The sequence below is a fragment of the Bos mutus genome, chromosome 26 (assembly GCF_027580195.1).
Source record: "Bos mutus isolate GX-2022 chromosome 26, NWIPB_WYAK_1.1, whole genome shotgun sequence".
Lineage (NCBI taxonomy): Eukaryota > Metazoa > Chordata > Mammalia > Artiodactyla > Bovidae > Bos > Bos mutus.
Genome location: NC_091642.1, coordinates 29733495 through 29751690, shown reverse-complemented (window position 1 = coordinate 29751690; position 18196 = coordinate 29733495). Strand labels below are relative to the sequence as shown.

General features: G+C 51.0%; 1 protein-coding gene across 1 annotated transcript; it reads left to right on the top strand.

The window, feature by feature from the left end:
• The first annotated feature begins 882 nt into the window (after positions 1–882).
• SFXN3 (sideroflexin 3) lies at positions 883–8036 on the top strand. Its single transcript, XM_070363401.1, has 11 exons — positions 883–1071; positions 2272–2435; positions 3088–3262; positions 3561–3655; positions 4003–4078; positions 4226–4311; positions 4513–4640; positions 4837–4886; positions 5775–5824; positions 6291–6338; positions 6660–8036. Exons 2-11 carry the CDS (start codon positions 2275–2277, stop codon positions 6754–6756), a joined length of 966 nt encoding a protein of 321 aa, XP_070219502.1. The 5' UTR covers positions 883–1071; positions 2272–2274; the 3' UTR covers positions 6757–8036.
• The last annotated feature ends 10160 nt before the right edge of the window (positions 8037–18196 follow it).

Sequence of the window (18196 nt, the reverse complement as noted above, 5' to 3'; positions counted from 1 at the left end):
CTCTCTGCGGTCACCCCTGAGGCTTCAGCGAGGGAATGTCACCTAGGCAGAGAGAGGCGTGAACGTGCAGTGGGCAGGAGCTCGAGCTGGAGCCTCAGTTTGCGGCATGGATGTTCTGTATGATGACTGAGGGGTGTGTGTGTGTGTGTGTGTGTTTGAACGTTGCCTTCACATGCATCCTCCTTCTATGTCAGAAAGTGTCTCTCTGGCCTTCCAGTTCTGGAAAGGACGCATAGCAGGGAAGCTGGTTTCGGGCCACCAGAAGTAGGAAGAATGTCTGATCCACTTGCTTGATGCAGACAGAGGTATCTTGAGCTCTCTGCCCCTTCACCTCCGGGACAGGGCCAGGGGCCAGGGTCTGTGATGCAGGGATAGGGACTGGAGTCATAAGGAAACTGGGGACCCAGCGGAGCTAGAGGTTACAGAGGGGAGGATAGAAGATACAGAGGAGGAAAGGTGCGGGCACTGAAAGGACACAGGCGCGAGCAGAACTGATCTGTGAGGGGATAAGAATGTCTAGATGCTGCGAGAGGACCTCATGGGAACCGGGGTAGGAGCCCAGAGGACCAAGCAGGCAAAGGCCACGGCCAAGGTAGCCATCATGTAAACAAGCCTGGAGGTAACACGAGTCCCTCTGGGCGCACCGTCAGAGGATGCCCCTCCGCGCCTCCTGCCTTCTCGGGGGGCAGCTAGACCCCTTGGGCAGAGGCCGGGTGCCTCCCGAGGCCAGCCAAGGGAATGCAAGTAAACGGGGCAGCTCCTCCCCTCCTCTCTCGCGCTGGGGACGCGGCCAGAACTGATTCCCGAGCCCTGATTGGCTCTGGGAGGCTGTGGAGGGCTGGGTCTCGGTAGCCAGGGCCGGGGGCGTCGCCTTTAATGACACTCATCGCCCCCAGGCCCTGCCAATCCCTGGCCTCGTCGGGCGGAGCCCCCGCCTCGCAAGCCCGTGAGCGTCACGCGTGACGTTTCGCGTGATGGATGTGAAGGCGGGGGCGGGGAGGCGGGGGAAGCGCGGAGAGGAAGGCGAGTTTGAGGGCTGCAGAACCGCGGAGCCCAGGAGCCTAGGAAAGCGTGAGTGCTCGCTGTGCCGGGTGGGGCTTGGGGGTCAGGGGAGTAGAGGGTTGAGGGCTGGGAGTCAGAAAGGGAAGCTGCCCCTGTCCTATAGGATTCAGTATCTTCGGCTCATGGGGCACAGGGGAGTTGGTTAGGGAGGGAATGTTAGGGTGGGGCTCTGTGTGGTCACACATTCAAGTGTCCGCAGCTGATGGATGTAGGCTGTGCATGTGTGTGTATGTAAGTAAGTAACGGTCTTGTTGTGCAGGGTGTGTCCACCCTGTCTCCAGGTCTGTGTAGGGCGAGTATGCTGGTGTCTCTGTGTGTGGGTATGTGAATGTGAGTGTGCGAGAGGGGAGGGTGTGCCTGCCTGTGAGGAAGTGTGGTTGGAGAGGATTAGTCATTTTGTAGGATTTTGCCCAACGTGGCCAGATGGCTGCTTCAGGCTTTCCTCTCTATGCCGAGTGAAGGGGTCACTTACTGAATCCTGCTCCTTTAGAGGCAGGTGGCTCAGGAAGAGGTGAGTGGGTGTCTATGCCAGCCCTGCCCACCTGGGGAACAAGGAGAACTTTGGGCAATTCAGTGTGGGTTGGGCAGTTCAGTGTGGTTGAGGGAGATGGGTCTGGAGAGGCAACTTGTGGATGCCTGCGAGCACACTGGCTGGCTGGCATCAGTCCCCTGTTTGAGACCGGAATAGGTAAGCCCTGGAGCTGTTGAGCCCTTGCTCTCCTCCATTTAGGGCCTGGAGTGTGGTACAGCTTATGCCATTTTTCCAAACAGCCTCGGGTGTTTGCATGTAGATCTCAAAGCAACTGGGGCCTAAAGCTGACATGAATGTGGATGTGTGATGCATATAATCTGCATTTTTGTGCATACAGAGCACAAGAGTAGCTGCATGGGATTAGTTGCCGCTCATGCGTCAACCACACACGTGTAAATCCTCACTCATGAAAATCTGCAGCAGGCCGAGCACAAGGACATCTGCTTTCCTGGCCCTGTTCTCTCCTGTCCCCTCCTCCAGTGGCTGTAGGTCCCTGGGCTGGAACATTGCCTAGAGAGCAGCTCCTCCCCCACTTGCTTACCTATCTGGAGTTACCTTGAGCTCCAGAAGGATTGGCAATAGGCCCAGGGACCAGGGCAGCACCACCGAAGTTTCCCCCATGTGGAGCCCTTGGACCCCTTCCTTGGAGTCCTCTGACTTTGGTCCCTGCCCTGCAGAAAATGGGTGAGTTGCCCTTAGATATCAATATCCAGGAACCTCGCTGGGACCAAAGAACTTTCCTAGGCAGAGCCCGGCACTTCTTCACCGTGACGGACCCCCGAAATCTGCTGCTGTCTGGGGCACAGCTGGAAGCTTCCCGGAACATCGTGCAGAATTACAGGTGACCCCTGACCCCATCTGACCCAGGGGCTCATTCCCTGCTATTCATACAGTACTTTTTGTACCTATCTCCCCTCACTTGAGCATGACCCTGTTCTACTCCTCCACCCCCTCACTCCTTGACTCTATCTGTCGGAATCACTGACAACTAAGACACAGAACTTCAGCCCAGAGGATTTCAGGGTATTTGGGTAGAGGAGGTGGTGTTGATATTTATGGATAGGGGGCTGTTCTGTGCTTCACAAACCCTCTACAGGACCTGTCCCTCTGCTGGGCCACCCTCTGCAAGGATGGAGGGGCTCAAAGTTGAGTCCCAAGAAATTAGGAGGGCAGCCTCCTTGTTTCCAGGAGGAAAAACCCTCAGAGCACCCCAGCCATTTTTGACCCATTGGAAACCACCATGACCCATGACCTAGCATTAGACAGAAACAGAAGGGCACCCCTCTTTGTGTGGCCAGAAGGGAAATAGAAATAGGAGCACTCTTTCTGGAAGATTTGATTCTTCCCCAGAGACAAAAAGCTCATTTGTTCTGAGATTGGGAGCCAGAGTGTCTGGTCCTCTGTCCAGATCACCCCTAAGCTGGGTGGGCAGGGCTTGGGAGGGTGGATCTGCCCCCTAGAATTGCCTGTCAGCTCCTTCCCAACTTCTGCAGGGCTGGCATAGTAACGCCAGGGCTCACCGAGGACCAGCTGTGGAGGGCCAAGTACGTGTACGACTCTGCCTTCCATCCAGACACAGGAGAGAAGGTGGTCCTGATTGGCCGCATGTCGGCCCAGGTGCCCATGAACATGACCATCACCGGCTGCATGCTCATCTTCTACAGGCAGGTCCTATCTTGTGTGTCTCCTCCCTGGTACTCTGTTCAGGCTAGATGATTAGGCATGTCCTCAGGGCCAGTTTGGGCAGAAAATAGTGGGTGGCTGAGAGCTTGTATTAGAATCGCTTCCATTTCTCAAAATTCAGGTGTGTTTGTGTAAGGAGGGTCATGCACAGGTCATCAGAGCAGGTTCTGGGGTCATCACCAGGGCCTCTCTTGAGGGTTTGGGGATAACCTTTGGGGTTTTATTGTCAGTGTCCAAGGATGTGGGACACTGTGGACATAAGGGCCTTTGTTCCCTCAGGAAGACCCCAACTGTGGTGTTCTGGCAGTGGCTGAATCAGTCCTTCAATGCTGTCGTGAACTACTCCAACCGCAGTGGCGACGCTCCCATCACTGTGAGGTGAGAGCTCACCCCAGGGACTCTCTTCCCGGCCCTCCATTTCTCTCTCTTGTCCCCCCGGGCCTGTGCAGCCCGTGGCTCAATGCCCTCCTCTCAGCCAGTCCCCTGCTCACTTTCCTGGCCTGACTGATGGTGCGAGGTCTTCTTGTGTATGCTTTGGGGGACCCTCTTCAAGTGGAGGGATTGGGGCTTCCAGACAGGTCTACACTGGAGCAGGGGAGACGTTTCTCTGCAGTGAGGCCAGCCTCCCACGCCTCAGTTACTGAGGATTTGGCGTGTCCCTGGAGCAAAGAGCCACATGCTGGGTTGTTCATTTCCACCTCATTTCCTGGCTCTTCCACCCACAGGCAGCTGGGAATGGCATACGTGAGTGCCACCACCGGGGCTGTGGCCACGGCCCTGGGACTCAAATCCCTGACCAAGGTAAATGCCCCCCCATTCGCTCTTTACTTACCTCCTTCTTCCCTTTCCCCTCCTCCACCCAACCTATAGGCTCCTGGTGACTCTCCTCAGAGTTCCCCACCACCCCATGGCCCTTAGGGCCACTCAGTGACACCTTTCCTCCCCCAGCATCTTCCCCCACTGGTTGGCAGATTTGTGCCCTTTGCAGCCGTTGCAGCTGCCAACTGCATCAACATCCCCCTGATGAGGCAAAGGTGAGTGGCCCCTGCTTCTGGCGTGTGCATGCACAGAGTGCTTGTAGGCATACCAGCTGGCCATGCAAACTGCCAGGCCTAGTCTCCATCTGGTGCTGGGGGGATGGTGGAGTGGGAGAACAAGCCTTTGAATCTAGGCTGTCTGAGGGACCCCAGGGACCAGCTGCCTGTGATCTGATCCCCACCCCTTTCCCTTCTCAGGGAGCTTCAGGTGGGCATCCCAGTGACCAATGAACAGGGTCAGAGGCTTGGCCATTCCGTGGCTGCAGCCAAGAAAGGAATCTTCCAGGTGGTGATATCAAGAATCTGCATGGCGATTCCTGCCATGGGTGAGGCAGGGGTGGCTCCATGGGGCACGGGAGGCCCTAAGAGAAGGGATGCCATTATCCAGGGGGTGTGAGGATTCTGGGAGCTGTAAGATTCTGGGGAGAGTGGGAGGAGCTGCTAAGGGGGAATCACCCCTTCCTGAGGGTCCTGACTTTCACTCCATTCATTCCCTCCCTCCCTGCCCTGCTCTTCCCTCAGCTATTCCCCCGGTGATCATGGACACCCTGGAGAAGAAAGACTTCCTGAAGGTAGGTCACCTTCTCCTTTCCCATCCTGGAAGTAGTGGTGCCTGGGGGCAGAAGTGACCAGTCCCCAACCTCCTCTGCAGCCTGACCTAAGTCTAAGACTTGCCACCTGTCTGCACCCCTGTGCTGCCCCTCCCTCTTCATTAATTCATTCAGCAAGACTAAATTGAACTGGAGTGAAGGAGCACTGAGGGTGCAGGAGGAGAAGGGCAGGAAAGGATGGAAAGGGTTTCTGTCCTGAAGGAAGCTGGTGTCACTCCAGAGACACACATAGGGAGGGACCATCACAGTCACACCTGGTATCATGCTCGTGCTGTCAGCTGTGAAAAGCATTGAGACACATGCACACACACACACAGGCTCACACATGTGTAAACAGGACAGAACATGCTGTAGTTTACAATATAAGCTCTGACTCATTTGATGAATCCTTTATTCACAAATATTTATTGAGTGCCAGCTATACACACACACACACACACACACACACACACACACGGAGCAACAGATTGGTGGTCTCTATGGCTGGAGCAAATCAAGAAGGGTGTGCAGAGCAGGAGGTGTGTTTGGAAATGGACAGATTGATGCAGTGAGATGGGAGGGAGGGAGTGGAGGGTTAGAGAAGGCTTCCTGGAGAAATGCTCCTGGAGGAACTGTAGGAAGTGATTCTGAGAGGTAAGGGTTAGGATGGTATGCTAGGAAGGGTGTTGGCAAGCATGCCTGGCTGGAGTGGAAGGCAGCCAATCGCTGTTATGGGATTAGGGGAAAGAAAAGGGCCATATTTCAGAGGCTTAAAGGTAGAGCTGATGGGATAGAACCGCTGCCATGGTATGGGTTTACGGGTGAGGGGGGCAGGGGACACACACTGTTATATTCTCTCTCTACCCGTAGCGCCGCCCCTGGCTGGGGGCCCCACTGCAGATGGGCCTGGTGGGCTTCTGGTAAGTATGCAGGAAGACAGCTAGAGTGTGTGTGAGTGTCCTTTCTGTGGTGAATGTGGGTGGGTATTATTGCTTTTAAGATGTTTGTATATGTCATTCATTCATACAGTCAGCTGGTAGGGGCCTTGGACACCTGTAAAGCATACTGTGTGTGTTAAGGGGTGAGGTCTGTTCTTGAAGGTCAAGAGTCTAGTCAAAGGGGTCCCGCATCCACCATGGAAATAAGCCTTTTGGTGCCATCTCAGAGTTTGATGCACATTTAATTCCTGGTTCTGTCACTGGCTGTGGCGCTCCGGATCACTGCTCTGGAGGCTCTTTCCTCAGCCAGAACATACTGTCATCTGTCATCGTTGGCTTTAATCAGTTTCCACCCGTAGGGGCTGTCTCCAGAGATAGGGTGGGGGACTGGGAGGGAACACTCTTAGATCAGCGCTTCACAAACCTCTCTAACACTCTTCTCCCTCAGCCTGGTATTTGCCACCCCCCTGTGCTGTGCCCTGTTCCCCCAGAGAAGGTAAGTGCTGTCTCTGGGCTTGGCTGGGGGCTTTGGACAGGTCCATAGGGTCGCAAAGAGTTGGACACAACTGAGGGACTAACACTTTCACTTCCACTTTTCCACACCTGTGGTAGCAGCTGACCTTAGGTCCCATCAATGTGTTCCAGGAAGGGGCCTGATGGACATTCACCTTATCCTGGGGGTGAGGGAATGACTGTGATCTGGGCCTCTGGCAGTCAGAGCAGAAGATTCTGCAGCCTGGGAGGATGAGGGATGGTGGTCCCTGAGCGTGAGGGGTGGGCTCAGGGGACACTCAGCCAGCCTGCTCTTCTGTTACAGCTCCATACACGTGAGCAGGCTGGAGCCGGAGCTGAGAGCTCAGATTCAGGAGCAAAACCCCAGCATCGAAGTGGTTTACTACAACAAGGGGCTCTGAGGCAGGGTCAGCCCGTGGCCTCCTTCCTCGCCTCCTTGGGCTGCTGCTTAGTGGAGCCTTGCCGTCTTTGCTGCTTTCCATCTGCCTGGTGCTGGGCGGAGGGCTTGATGGGGGAGCAGCCATTGAGACCAGCGATCCATTAGGCTGAGAGGTGCCCCCACAAGCCTTTTTCTCTCCTCTGATTTCAAAAGGCAGGGTCACATAATCCCTTTCTCCTACGCTAGTACGTCTGTGTATGTACATAAGTGATAACGTGTGTGTGTGCAGGCTGTCCTGGGATGTTCTCATGTCTAGCTTCCCTTCTTGGCTATCTGCCAGCCAGAGTACAGGGCTTTCTTGCCTAAACAGTTTCACCAGCCAAGTCATTTCTGATGGGACCTTGCCCCTTCTGGACATAGGAGCCCCAGGATCTCACGACAGAGATTGAAGGACATTTAGCAGGCCAAACTGGGCTGAATCCTTCAGAATTCTGCTTTCCGGCTCCCAAAGCTGACTCGAGAACTGAGCTGGCAAGAACTGAGCTGGCGGAGGAGGACATGGGGGGATAAGGGAGGCAGGGGGCTTGTCCCATCCCCCACATCCCGGAATGGGTCATTTCCTCTCCTCTATAGAACAAAGGAGTGTCAGCATCCTGTACTGCTCTTGCCAGCTTCCCATTCTCCCTGCCTTCCACTACAATAAGGCCATCTTAGGGCACAATCCCAGGAGTTTCGGTCCACTCTGACATCATAACCTCAAGCTAAACTTAAAATCCCAGCACCCTCCCACAACCAAAAAGCCTTGAAGGCATTGCAAAGCATTCCTTTTTAAGAGCCCCCACAGCACCCTCTGACAGAGGGAAGCAGCTGTGGGAATGGTGCTTACACTCCACAGGTGTCTGAGTGGCTGTAAGACACCTCAGGGCAACGAAGCCTGAGTGTACAATCTTAAGACAGGGGATTTTGTGTTCCACTGATCTTGTTGGACATTCCGCAGCATCCTGATCCTAGTTTCTTCTCTTTCTTGAGGGCTGGTTCTGCTCCCACCCCCACCCCCATCTCCAAGAGGCAGAAGGGCCCAGATGTCAATGGCTGGTCCAAAGGGGAGGTGGGCTTGGGGATGGAATATGTGCTGGTGAATTCACAGAGTGAAGAGTTGGACCTTGCCTCCAACTCCTGTGACATCTGGCTGAAGTGGGGTGAAGGCCCCAGTGAGATCCTCTAAGAGCACCTTCCTGCTTCCCGCAACCAAGCGCCACCAGTAATAAAAGCTATGGTGCCATTGTTATTCAGTAAACTGAACACCTGTCTGTTTCTTCTTTGTCACTCAATTCCACGTCCTGAGTGCCAGGGAAGAGCCTCCTTTCTGCAGTCTTCTGTAGGGAGCCTTCTCTCCCTACAAAATTCGAATCTTAGTCTCTTCCCTCCCCATTTGTAGGGAGCCTCAGATGCCAGCAGAGGGCGCTCTGAGATTAGAAAAATCAATCTTCCATCCACACCCAGAGTACTAAAGTAGGAAGGATGCAGGTAGATGATGACTCCACCTCCTATTCCCTTGGAGGAGAGGGGAGCTGGGGCGGGGGACGGGGGTGGCAAGGGGCTGATCACACACCTACAAATCAGCTCAGGCTTCTTGGTTGTTTTCAGGCATTTGGCATGGGATGGTGTGGTGATCTCTAAGAGAGAAAGGCTAGAGGGCTAAGGACTGCCTAGCTCCATCAGAGAAGTTGTTAGGGTGCCACACACCTCTACGCACTCATCTCCTTTTTTTCCCAGCCTAAAGCTCTCACAATAGGTTGTCAAGAGAAATCTTTAGGAATCTTTAGGACTGAATAGTCCCACAACAGCCTCAAGTGACCTGTTACCCCAGCCTGAGCTCACCCATTCCTTGTGGAAAGTAGTTTACTTGATGGACAGCAAGGGGTGACCCTGCTGCTGCTGCCAAGTCGTTTCAGTCGTGTCCGACTCTGTGTGACCCCATGGACTGCAGCCTACCAGGCTTCTCCGTCCATGGGATTCTCCAGGCAAGAACACTGGAGTGACGCTAGCTACTGCTAATTGAATCCTTCCAGTCATGCCAGGCAGGCTTAATGAAACTAAGTGCTGTTAAGTCCATTGTGTCTTTTGAGCTCCACAAACACCCTTGTGAGGCCAGACATATTATGTCCATTCATAGCAAGAAAAATGCAGGAAACCCATGGTTCAATCCCTGGGTTGGGAAGATCCTCTGGAGAAGGGAATGGATACCCACTCCAGTATTCTTGCCTGGAGAATTCCATGGAGAGAGGAGCCTGGCAGGTGACAGTTCATGGGTCGCAAAGAATTGGACACGACTAAGTGGCTATCACTTTCACTATAGCAAGAAAACAGACTTATTTAAGACATTAAGAAAATTGCTTACAGCTACACAACTATCTGGTGGTGGAATCAGGATTCAAGCCAAGTTGAGTGACTCTGAAGCCTGTGCTATGCTTTTTCCTCACCCGCCAGTTAAACTTGAGGTCGTTCTTCTAGTCCTTTTGACATTCCAGGGCATCTCCTCCCGGGCCCAATTTGTTTATAGGACAGAAAAAATTGACAGACCTTTTACCAAAGCCACTGAAGAGTTTCCAAGCTTGAGGGTTTTATAACAAGGAGTATAAGCAAAGATTCCCATTCTTGATTAACTATGGGATGACAGTTAGATAACCAGTTTCAATTGCATCCTGCCAGGGAACAGTGTCTCCCACCAAGCCCAGCTGGCACCCTGGGTCAAATCTCGAAACCTCTTTCTATAGTTATAGCTTTGACCATTGGCAATCCCCTTGAAAAGAGGCCTTGCACTTTACTGGAAAATCTAGGCAAAAGAAATCTACTTAGGAAGTGAGGTGCAGGAATATTTGTAAAACAAAATCATTAAGAATATTTAGTAACAATTATTGTACTCCGCAAATAATACTAAACCATGTTAGAGAGAAGACTGGACAGGGCACCAGAGGGCCAGTTAGTAGGAAGGCTTTTCTGCCACCAAAATTCCTAGTTTCACACCAGGTTCTCAAAAGAAAAAAAGTTTGGTTAAGGTTAACTTCACAGGTTCTTTAGGGGCAAATCCTAGTGAGGTATGCTTTCCAAACTGCTTCCACATGCTTGGAATTTTCTTTGGAAGCTAGCATTTGCGCAGAGATAGCACTTTACTCACTGGAAAGTAATCTGCCCCATTCTTGGGCCTCCTGTCTTCCTCCCAGTGCTCAGACTCCGGGAACCTTCTCTGGGAACTTGTATCAGCATCCTTGGCCTTCCTACCCAGCCTTCTTCCTCTCTCCTGGTCCATGTTCTAAGTGGGGAAAATGGCTTGGATCTGGAGGCCTGGCTTACCCTGGCTATAAGGAGGGAGCCAGGGGCTGTTTTCCTTGGCCATTGGGGCTAATGAGTTCGACATCTTTTTTTTTTTTTTTTTAATGTATATATTTCCAATGGAGGCCAACATCTTTTTTTCTTCTTCTTTCTTTTTTTAAATTAGAGGATTATTACTTCACAGTATTGTTATGGTTTTTGCTACCCATCAATGTGAATCAGCATTAGGTATGCATACGTCCCTTCCCTCTTGAACTCCCCTCCCACCTCCCTCCCTATCCCAACCCCTTGAGGTTGTCACAAAACCCTGGCTTTGGGTTCCCTGCCTCATATATCTAACTCCCGCTGGCTATTTTACATATGGTAATATATATATGTTGGAAACAGTGGCAGACTTTATTTTGGGGGGCTCCAAAGTCACTGCAGATGGTGACTGCAGCCATGAAAGATGCTTACTCCTTGGAAGAAAATTTATGACAACCTAGACAGCATATTAAAAAGCAGAGACTTTACTTTGCCAACATAGGTCCGTCTAATCAAGACTATGGTTTTTCCAGTAGTCATATATGGATGTGAGAGTTGGACTATAAAGAAAGCTGAGTGCCAAAGAATTGATGCTTATTAACTGTGGTGTTGGAGAAGACTCTTGAGAGTTCCTTGGACTGCAAGGAGATCCAACCAGTCCATCCTAAAAGAAATCAGTCCTGAATATTCATTGGAAGGACTGATGTTGAAGCTGAAACTCCAATACTTTGGCCACCTGATGCGAAGAGCTGACTCATTTGAAAAGACCCTGATGCTGGGAAAGATTGAAGGCAAGGCGGGTGGAGAAGGGGATGACAGAGGATGAGATGGCTGGATGGCATCACTGACCCAATGGGCATGAGTTTGAGTAAATTCCGGGAGCTGGTTGATGGACAGGGAGGCCTGGCCTGCTGCAGTCCATGGGGTCTCAAAGAGTCGGACACGACAGAGCGACTGAACTGAACTGAACTGAATATAAATGTTTCACTGCTATTCTCCCAAATCACCTCACCATGTCCTTCCCCTGACTGTGTCTAAAATGCCTGCGTAGGACAGGTGGTTCGTGCTAGCTTTAGCTCCTGCCCTATGGACTTATGCCATTCAGACTATCCTAGTCCCGCCCTGGCTGGTGCCCTACTTGTTAAAACCAAGTCTCATTTCCTCCCCAGTCAAGCTTGTCAGTCTCAAGCCAACCCGCCCCTGCGGCCGCTTGGTCACAAGCGAGCACGCCCCTCGCGAGGAACATAACCAGTTAGAAGCAGAGTCCCGCCCCTGCTGTGGCTCCGGTCAGTCCAAGTTCGGTTGGCTCCGCCTCCTCCCCATTTCCCGGGCAACGGCTTTAGCGCCGCAGGCTGAGGATACAGTTCTCTACGCCTACCTGAGCCTGGAACCTGCGTCACAGGTCACAGATCCGCTTCGTTGATCATCTGGGTCCTGGGCCGTTAAATCCGCCAAATCCCCTCCCTAGTTTCCACTTTCGAAACCCACAAGTGCCCCAGCGTCCGCCTTTTGACTTCCCGCCCAGAAATACGCGAGGTTTTCGAGGAATCACGCGAGGCCCTTCCTGGGTTCCAAGGCCTGTTTGTTTGTTTGTTTGTTTTTCCCCCGCAGCGGCCTATGAGGCTGTTGACTCTGCATCTTGCGCCTTCCGCGGTCTCTCCGTCTCTCTACCCTTGCATGCCACAGTTCAGTAAACTCTGCTAAGTGTGGCTCTGTGCCCAGCGCTGAGTAGAAATGGACTGTTGGGTGAAGAGTCCCATCCCACCTGCTGGCACACAGCCAGTGCTCGGCAGGCGGTCCCCTTAGTCAGTCTCCCTGCATGTTGCACTGATCTCGGGTCCTGAAGCCGAACAATCTTCTGCTAGAAATTGTGGAGGAACCTCAAACCAGTTGTATCATTTTCCCAAAGAGAGCCTCTGAAGCTGCCCCCTTCACTCTTCTATTTTTCCCTCACTGGCAGCCCCAGCCCAGGCTGCCAGAAGGACCATAGCAGCCACAACTTCAGGCCACAGCCTCCTCAAGCTTTCTCCTTCCAGTCTTCCCAGCAACATTTTGCAACTGAATAACAAGGATGAGGAGAATCGGGGAGGGACTGTGAATAATTTAGGCTATTCACACAACTCTGTCCTCCCCACCATCCCCTCACATCCACTAGGAAAATAACTCCGTCTGTAACAAGCAACACTGCAGCTCCTTCAGGGTAAAGTGCTTATGAAACAAGAATTTGCTATTTCAATCTGTAAATTAACCACCTATGCTATTTTCTGACTGAAGACCTCCCCTCCTCTGTCACCAGCAAATCCTCAACTTTTATTTCCCAGAAGGAGCACTACTGCTTTGGGTTATAGTTGAAGTTATTGGTGGAGAGCAGTAGAGAATGATTGTGGATAGCTTCATTAAATTGAAAGGATTCTGCCATAGCTCTCAGAACCAGAGATGGAGCTAATCAACCAGGCCTTAGAAAGGGCAAGAAGCTGAGCAGTTCCGGAGGTCTCAGCAATGGCAGTACTCAGACACTGTCATAAAGGTAACAGCTTCAGTCTCTCTGTTTAAGTTTCAAAAATTGGTACAGCTTAGATCAGTTGTCTGCCCCTAGGAGGTAGCCAGAGGTCAGGGTCAAGTTGCAAGGGCATTGTGCATCATTACTTCACGTCCCTCTCTGTGGTTGGGGCTGTTCTCAAAGAAGGGCAATTATCGTGAGCTGGGAATTAACCTGAGTGGTATTTGCTACAGTATGTTTTCCTATTGATCCTATACAAAGGATTCTTGCCAGTTTAAATAAAAAAGCTAAGGGCAGGCATCATATCTTCACTATTTTTTTTATTGTGATTAAAAAAACATGTAAGATAAACCTTACCACCTTAACCATGTTTAAGTGTACAGTTCAGTAGTATTAAGTATATTCACATCATTATGGAGTAGATCTTCATAACTTTTTCATCTTGCACGTCTGAAACTCTATACCCATTAAGCAACCACTCATATCTTCACTTTTGTGTGCATGCCCACTGCACCTGTAATAGTGCCCGATCCACGGTAGGTACACGATACATGTTTCCTGAATAAATGAATGTGGAATCCAAAAGTGCTCTAAACCCCACTCAGATATTTGTCCAAGGTTAGTTTACTGACACAGTGGCTCTCAATCTATTTTACTCCTCAACAAACTTAAAAGACATAACATATTCACAACAGAAACAGTGGCTCACAGCTTCAGGGATTTTCACCTTACCCTCCCAGGGAGGTATGTCAGAATCTTGGGGGTAATGTGACTTGATAAGTCCCCTAGGCAAAGTGAAGCTTGTTCCTAGAGATCTTCCAACATATGATAGCCAGCAAGGGAAGGAACTCAGCCCTCCCTCTCTGTGTCTCTCTAGGAGTCCTAAATGCAGGGAGGTGGGGACAGAATATCTAACATGTAATCAGAGCCACTGTCTCCAACTCTGCTGTCTATCTGCTTCCTTCTACACGTCAATGCCTTTTCCTCTTGGCAGTTTCTGTGGTGCTGACCTGCCAGTTCTTGGGGCTGGCTCTGAGCTGCCATCTTTTTTTTTTTTTGAGCTGCCATCTTTTAAGGTATGCTGGGAAAGAGACATCACCTCATTCTTGTTCGGTTTCCCATAGCAGAGTTACTGGTCTCTGGTGATATACTTTCATTGTCATGACCTCCTTTCCAGGGTATCATGGCACAGTAGGATCAGGGGTGGTGGTGGGTAGTGGTGATATAAGATTAAGGAACTGCTTTTTATGATAATCAAGGCTTCTGTGTCTGGTTCATCCTGCTAGACTTGATCATCACTGCTAGTGATTTTCTTTCAGAGCCACATTCTGCATGCTGGCTTCTAACACCTGAACCCCCAGGCTATCAGACTCCCCTGTTTATATCTGACCCATAAGCTGTGGATAAGATTTTAGTTCTTTTCCTTTGGCTAAATCAGATGACTTCTTACCAGTCCATCCTAAAGGAAATCAGTCCTGAATATTCATTGGAAGGACTGATGTTGAAGCTGAAGCTCCAATACTTTGGCCACCTGATGCGATGAACTGACTCATTTGTAAAGATCCTGATGCTGGGAAAGATTGAAGGCAGGAGAAGGGGATGACAGAAGATGAGATGGTTGGATGGCATCACTGACTCAATGGGCATGAGTAAACTCTGGGAGCTGGTGATGCACAGGGAGGCCTGGTGTGCTGCAGTCCATGGCGTCTCAAAGAGTTGGACATGACTGAGTGACTGAACTGAACTGAACTGCACTTTTCTAAGACCACTGAGAAGGCTTGTTGCTTAAGGAAAACAGGTAGACTCTCTAAGTCTGTGGTTTCCACACAGTATACTGAGGCTCCTCAGAGTGCCATAGTAGACTCAGGACTTCCAGGGAAACCCCAGAATAATCAACATTTCTGGGACACTGCAAAAACTACTAGCTCGAGGTAGTTCACAGTTCCAAAATTAGATTGTGCTACCTTACTTTTAAAGATGTCTTTGCAAAACTGGGTTTTTGATGGTTGCTATCACAAAAAGCAAGAACTATACAAAAGTCACTGTGGAATAGGAGATGATGGCAGTATCCAAGCTGATTCCAAGGTTTGAGAAGTTATGCAGAGCCCAACAGGCACACACGTTCCATCCATTGGTAAGAATAATGTAAAACCATTCTATTTTTCTTCCAATTTATGTGTGTTAGGTTTTCAAACAGCTGCATAAAGAAGTTAGGATGTAAATATTAAGTTGTTTTGGAACTAAGTATTTAAAGGGAATTGTTAGATATTTTTTTTGGCCTCGAGTACTGTGAAAAAATTCCTGAAAAACTAAGGGCTCCATTAATGTAGAAAATTTGGTAACTCCTGCCCTAGATGAATGAAGGAAGAAGTGAAGGAATATCACTGGGTTGCACTTGGGTCTCAGACTTGCCCTCTCTAAGCTCCCCAAGTACTTGCGCCTTTGTGGGAAAATTTTCTCTTACTGAATTCCTTTTTGAAAATTAAATTAATTTTTAAAAATTAATTTGTTTTTTAATAGTAAAACTCTTTTTTTAAAAAAAATTTTCTTGTGTAGACTTTCTCTGGTCATGGTGAGTGGTGGCTACACTCTAGTTGCAGTGCACGGGCATCTCATTGCAGAGGCTTCTCTTGTTGCAGAGCACAGATTCTAGGCCTGCAGGCTTTAGTAGCCGGTGTGGAGCTTAGCTGAACAAGACATGTAGAATCTTCCCAGACCAGGGATCGAACCCATGCCCCCTGAATTAGCAAGTTCCCACCACTGGACCGATAGGGAAGTCCTCCTACTGAATTCTTAATAATTCCTTCTGGGGAGTTCTAATCTTGTTTCAGTGATCCAGTTGTTCACAATGATCAGAAGGTGGTAGAGTGTCCCTAGGGACTGGGGATGGTGCTGCTAAATTGGAAGCCAGAGCTGCATTGATGAAGTCAGCTCAGATCAGAAGCAAAGGAGAGAATGGAGGCTGAAGACAGCGCTGCTCTGTACCTTCAGCTAAGCTGCATCAGGTAGCCCAGCCTCCTTGGTAAAATCCCCAGAGACCTGCCCCACACTAAGCCCCCTGGAGGCCACGCTGGATCCGTTGGAAGAATGGACGCGCTATCTAGAGGCCACTCAAATCTGCTGGCCTTTGATCCGCCTCTATCCCTGGGGACGGAGCGGGTGGGTGCTGGTGAGGCCCAGTGCTGGTCTACTCTTCTTTCTCCTTCCCAGTCCGCATCCTTAGGTGACTGGTGGGCGCCTTCCCGGCGCGAAGACTGCAGAACCCGCTGGTCCCTAACTCCCGGTTCATACATTAAAGATGCGGAGGCGCCGGGACTGCGGTGCCACAAACATGAAGACAAATTTTTAATCCCGAGCAAGAAGATGCAGGGAGATGGGGGGCGCAGGAGAAAAATGAATTAGGTTTTTATTATGTGTTTTATTATGCTGTAATTGAACGGGATTAGGCGAGAATACAATATATTTCTGATGCGGCTGGAAGAGGGAGGGGGCGGGAAAGAGGCTGACAGCGAGTGAGAGACAGTGAATCCCGAAGAGAAGCACGGCGGGCCCCTGGGGAGGGCGGAGGAGAGGCGCCGACCCGGAGGCAAGGGGGCACCTCCCCCCCACACCCCCGCCCCGCTTCTCTTCCACGGGCAGTTTGGACTAGGATGGGGCGGGCGTGAGGAGGGCTGCGTTGGAAGGATTGGGTTAAATCCAGATCCCGCTCGCAGGTGCTGGTGGAAGAGACGGGCTTGAGAGCAGGAGGACTGGGAGCTTACCAACCCTCCCCAGAAGGGAAAGTGAGTCACCGAGGGGTGAGGGGCACAACTATGAAAAGACCGGGCGCTCTGGAGTCATGGGGTCCCAGAGGCCTGCGAATTCACACTTGTTCCTAACATCTACTTACCTGCACACGTAGGGCCTAGGCCTCGTAGGTCAACACATATCAGAGTGCCCACTTCGTGCCCAGCCCTTGCTTACGGTAGGGGAGCTTGGGCTTTCAGACACTCCTCCTCCCTGTGTAGCCTACCCAGCTCCTGTCACCTCTGATAATATTCCTATCTGGGCAAGGCTAACTCAGCACCTTCACCCCCAGCACTGAGCCCCCAGGAAGTCTCCTCAGATAAAGTGTGCCCAGGTGAGCTCCGGAGCTGGGCTGCCGGGCGGGAATGTGCGACCTCTCCACTCACCTCCGGAACAGCCTCCCTCTCCAGCTCCCTCACGGTCCGCCGCCGCTCGGGCAGCTTCATTAAGGGTCGCTGCCAGCTCCGCGTCTCACCTGCTGAAGCGCCCCTAGCTCTCCGCCAGGGACTCGCTCCTGGCGGTGATGAAGAGGCCCATTAGCTGCTTCTACCTTTAGGGCGGACTGGGCCGCTCTCCCCACCTCCCAATTAGGACATTAGAAACCGTCAACCAAGATTAATAGTTCCCGGACTCCGGGGCAGGGAGATGAGCCCAGATATCGCTGCAGCGCCGCTCGCTCGGCGCTGGCCAACCTGGTGCCGGCCGCACCACCCGCCGCCATCCCTCTCTCCACCTCCTTTCCATCAGGTGAGCCCCATAAAAGGGTCAGGAGTGCCAGAGACCGCAATTCTATTTCCTTCTCCGTCTCCGACCTGGGCAGAGGTCTGAGGCTAGGCCAGTAGGGGAGGAAGGTGAGCCCTCTCCCTTCCCCCCGCGGGTTTGACTGAAGGACTTTTGATTTTATTTTTTTTATTTTTTTTAGGACTTTTGATTTTAAATGATAGACTGAACTTCGCTTTCTCGGAGAGGTTCCCTTGACCCCCTCTCCTAAGTAAATTCCTTTTCTTATTCTCACTCATATCCCCATGTCATATTTTTCAGTATACGGACCATGTGTGTGCTTTTACCTTCATCTGTTTATTATGTCATTGTCTCTCTCCCCTACTTGACACCAGTCTCCAGGTGGAAGGGACCATCACTTTACTCACCATGGGCTCTGGAGCACCTTCAGTAATTTTGTGGTCAGTGGATGAGTGGGCAACAGGCTTGTTCCCTGTGTTTTTGTTTTTGTTTTTTAATGGAAATACCTGTTTCCTATGTAAATTCCACCACCCTCTTCTTAAACACCCTCACAGCATCTGTACTCTTCTACTTAATAATTGTGAATTACTATTTCTGTGATTATCAGTTTGATATCTTCTCTCCATTGAGGTCATAACTCGTGGAGTGTGGGCAGAAGCTGGGCACTCAGCTGCCTCCCTAGCATCTACCTGCTGGGTTCTCGTTGTTTAGTCACTGTCATGTCCAACTCCACTGTGACCGCATGAACTGTAGCCCACCAGGCTCCTGTGTCCATGGGATTTCCAAGGCAAGAATACTGGAGTGGTTGCCATGTCTTCTATGGGGGATCTTCCCGACCCAGGGATTGAACCTGAGTCTCCTGCATTGGCAAGTGGATTCTTTACCACTGAGTCACCTGGGAAGCCCCTACCAGGCAGGAGCTCAGCAGTTAGTCGGTCAGATTATGGTGTCTGAGGACTCAAGAGCCATAGAGCTCTTTCGACTCCATTCTTTAGAGGATTCTGTGGCCCGGAGAAGCAAAGTGACTTGTCCAAGGTCACACAACCAAACTAGAAGCAAAGCTGGGATGAAAAAAACT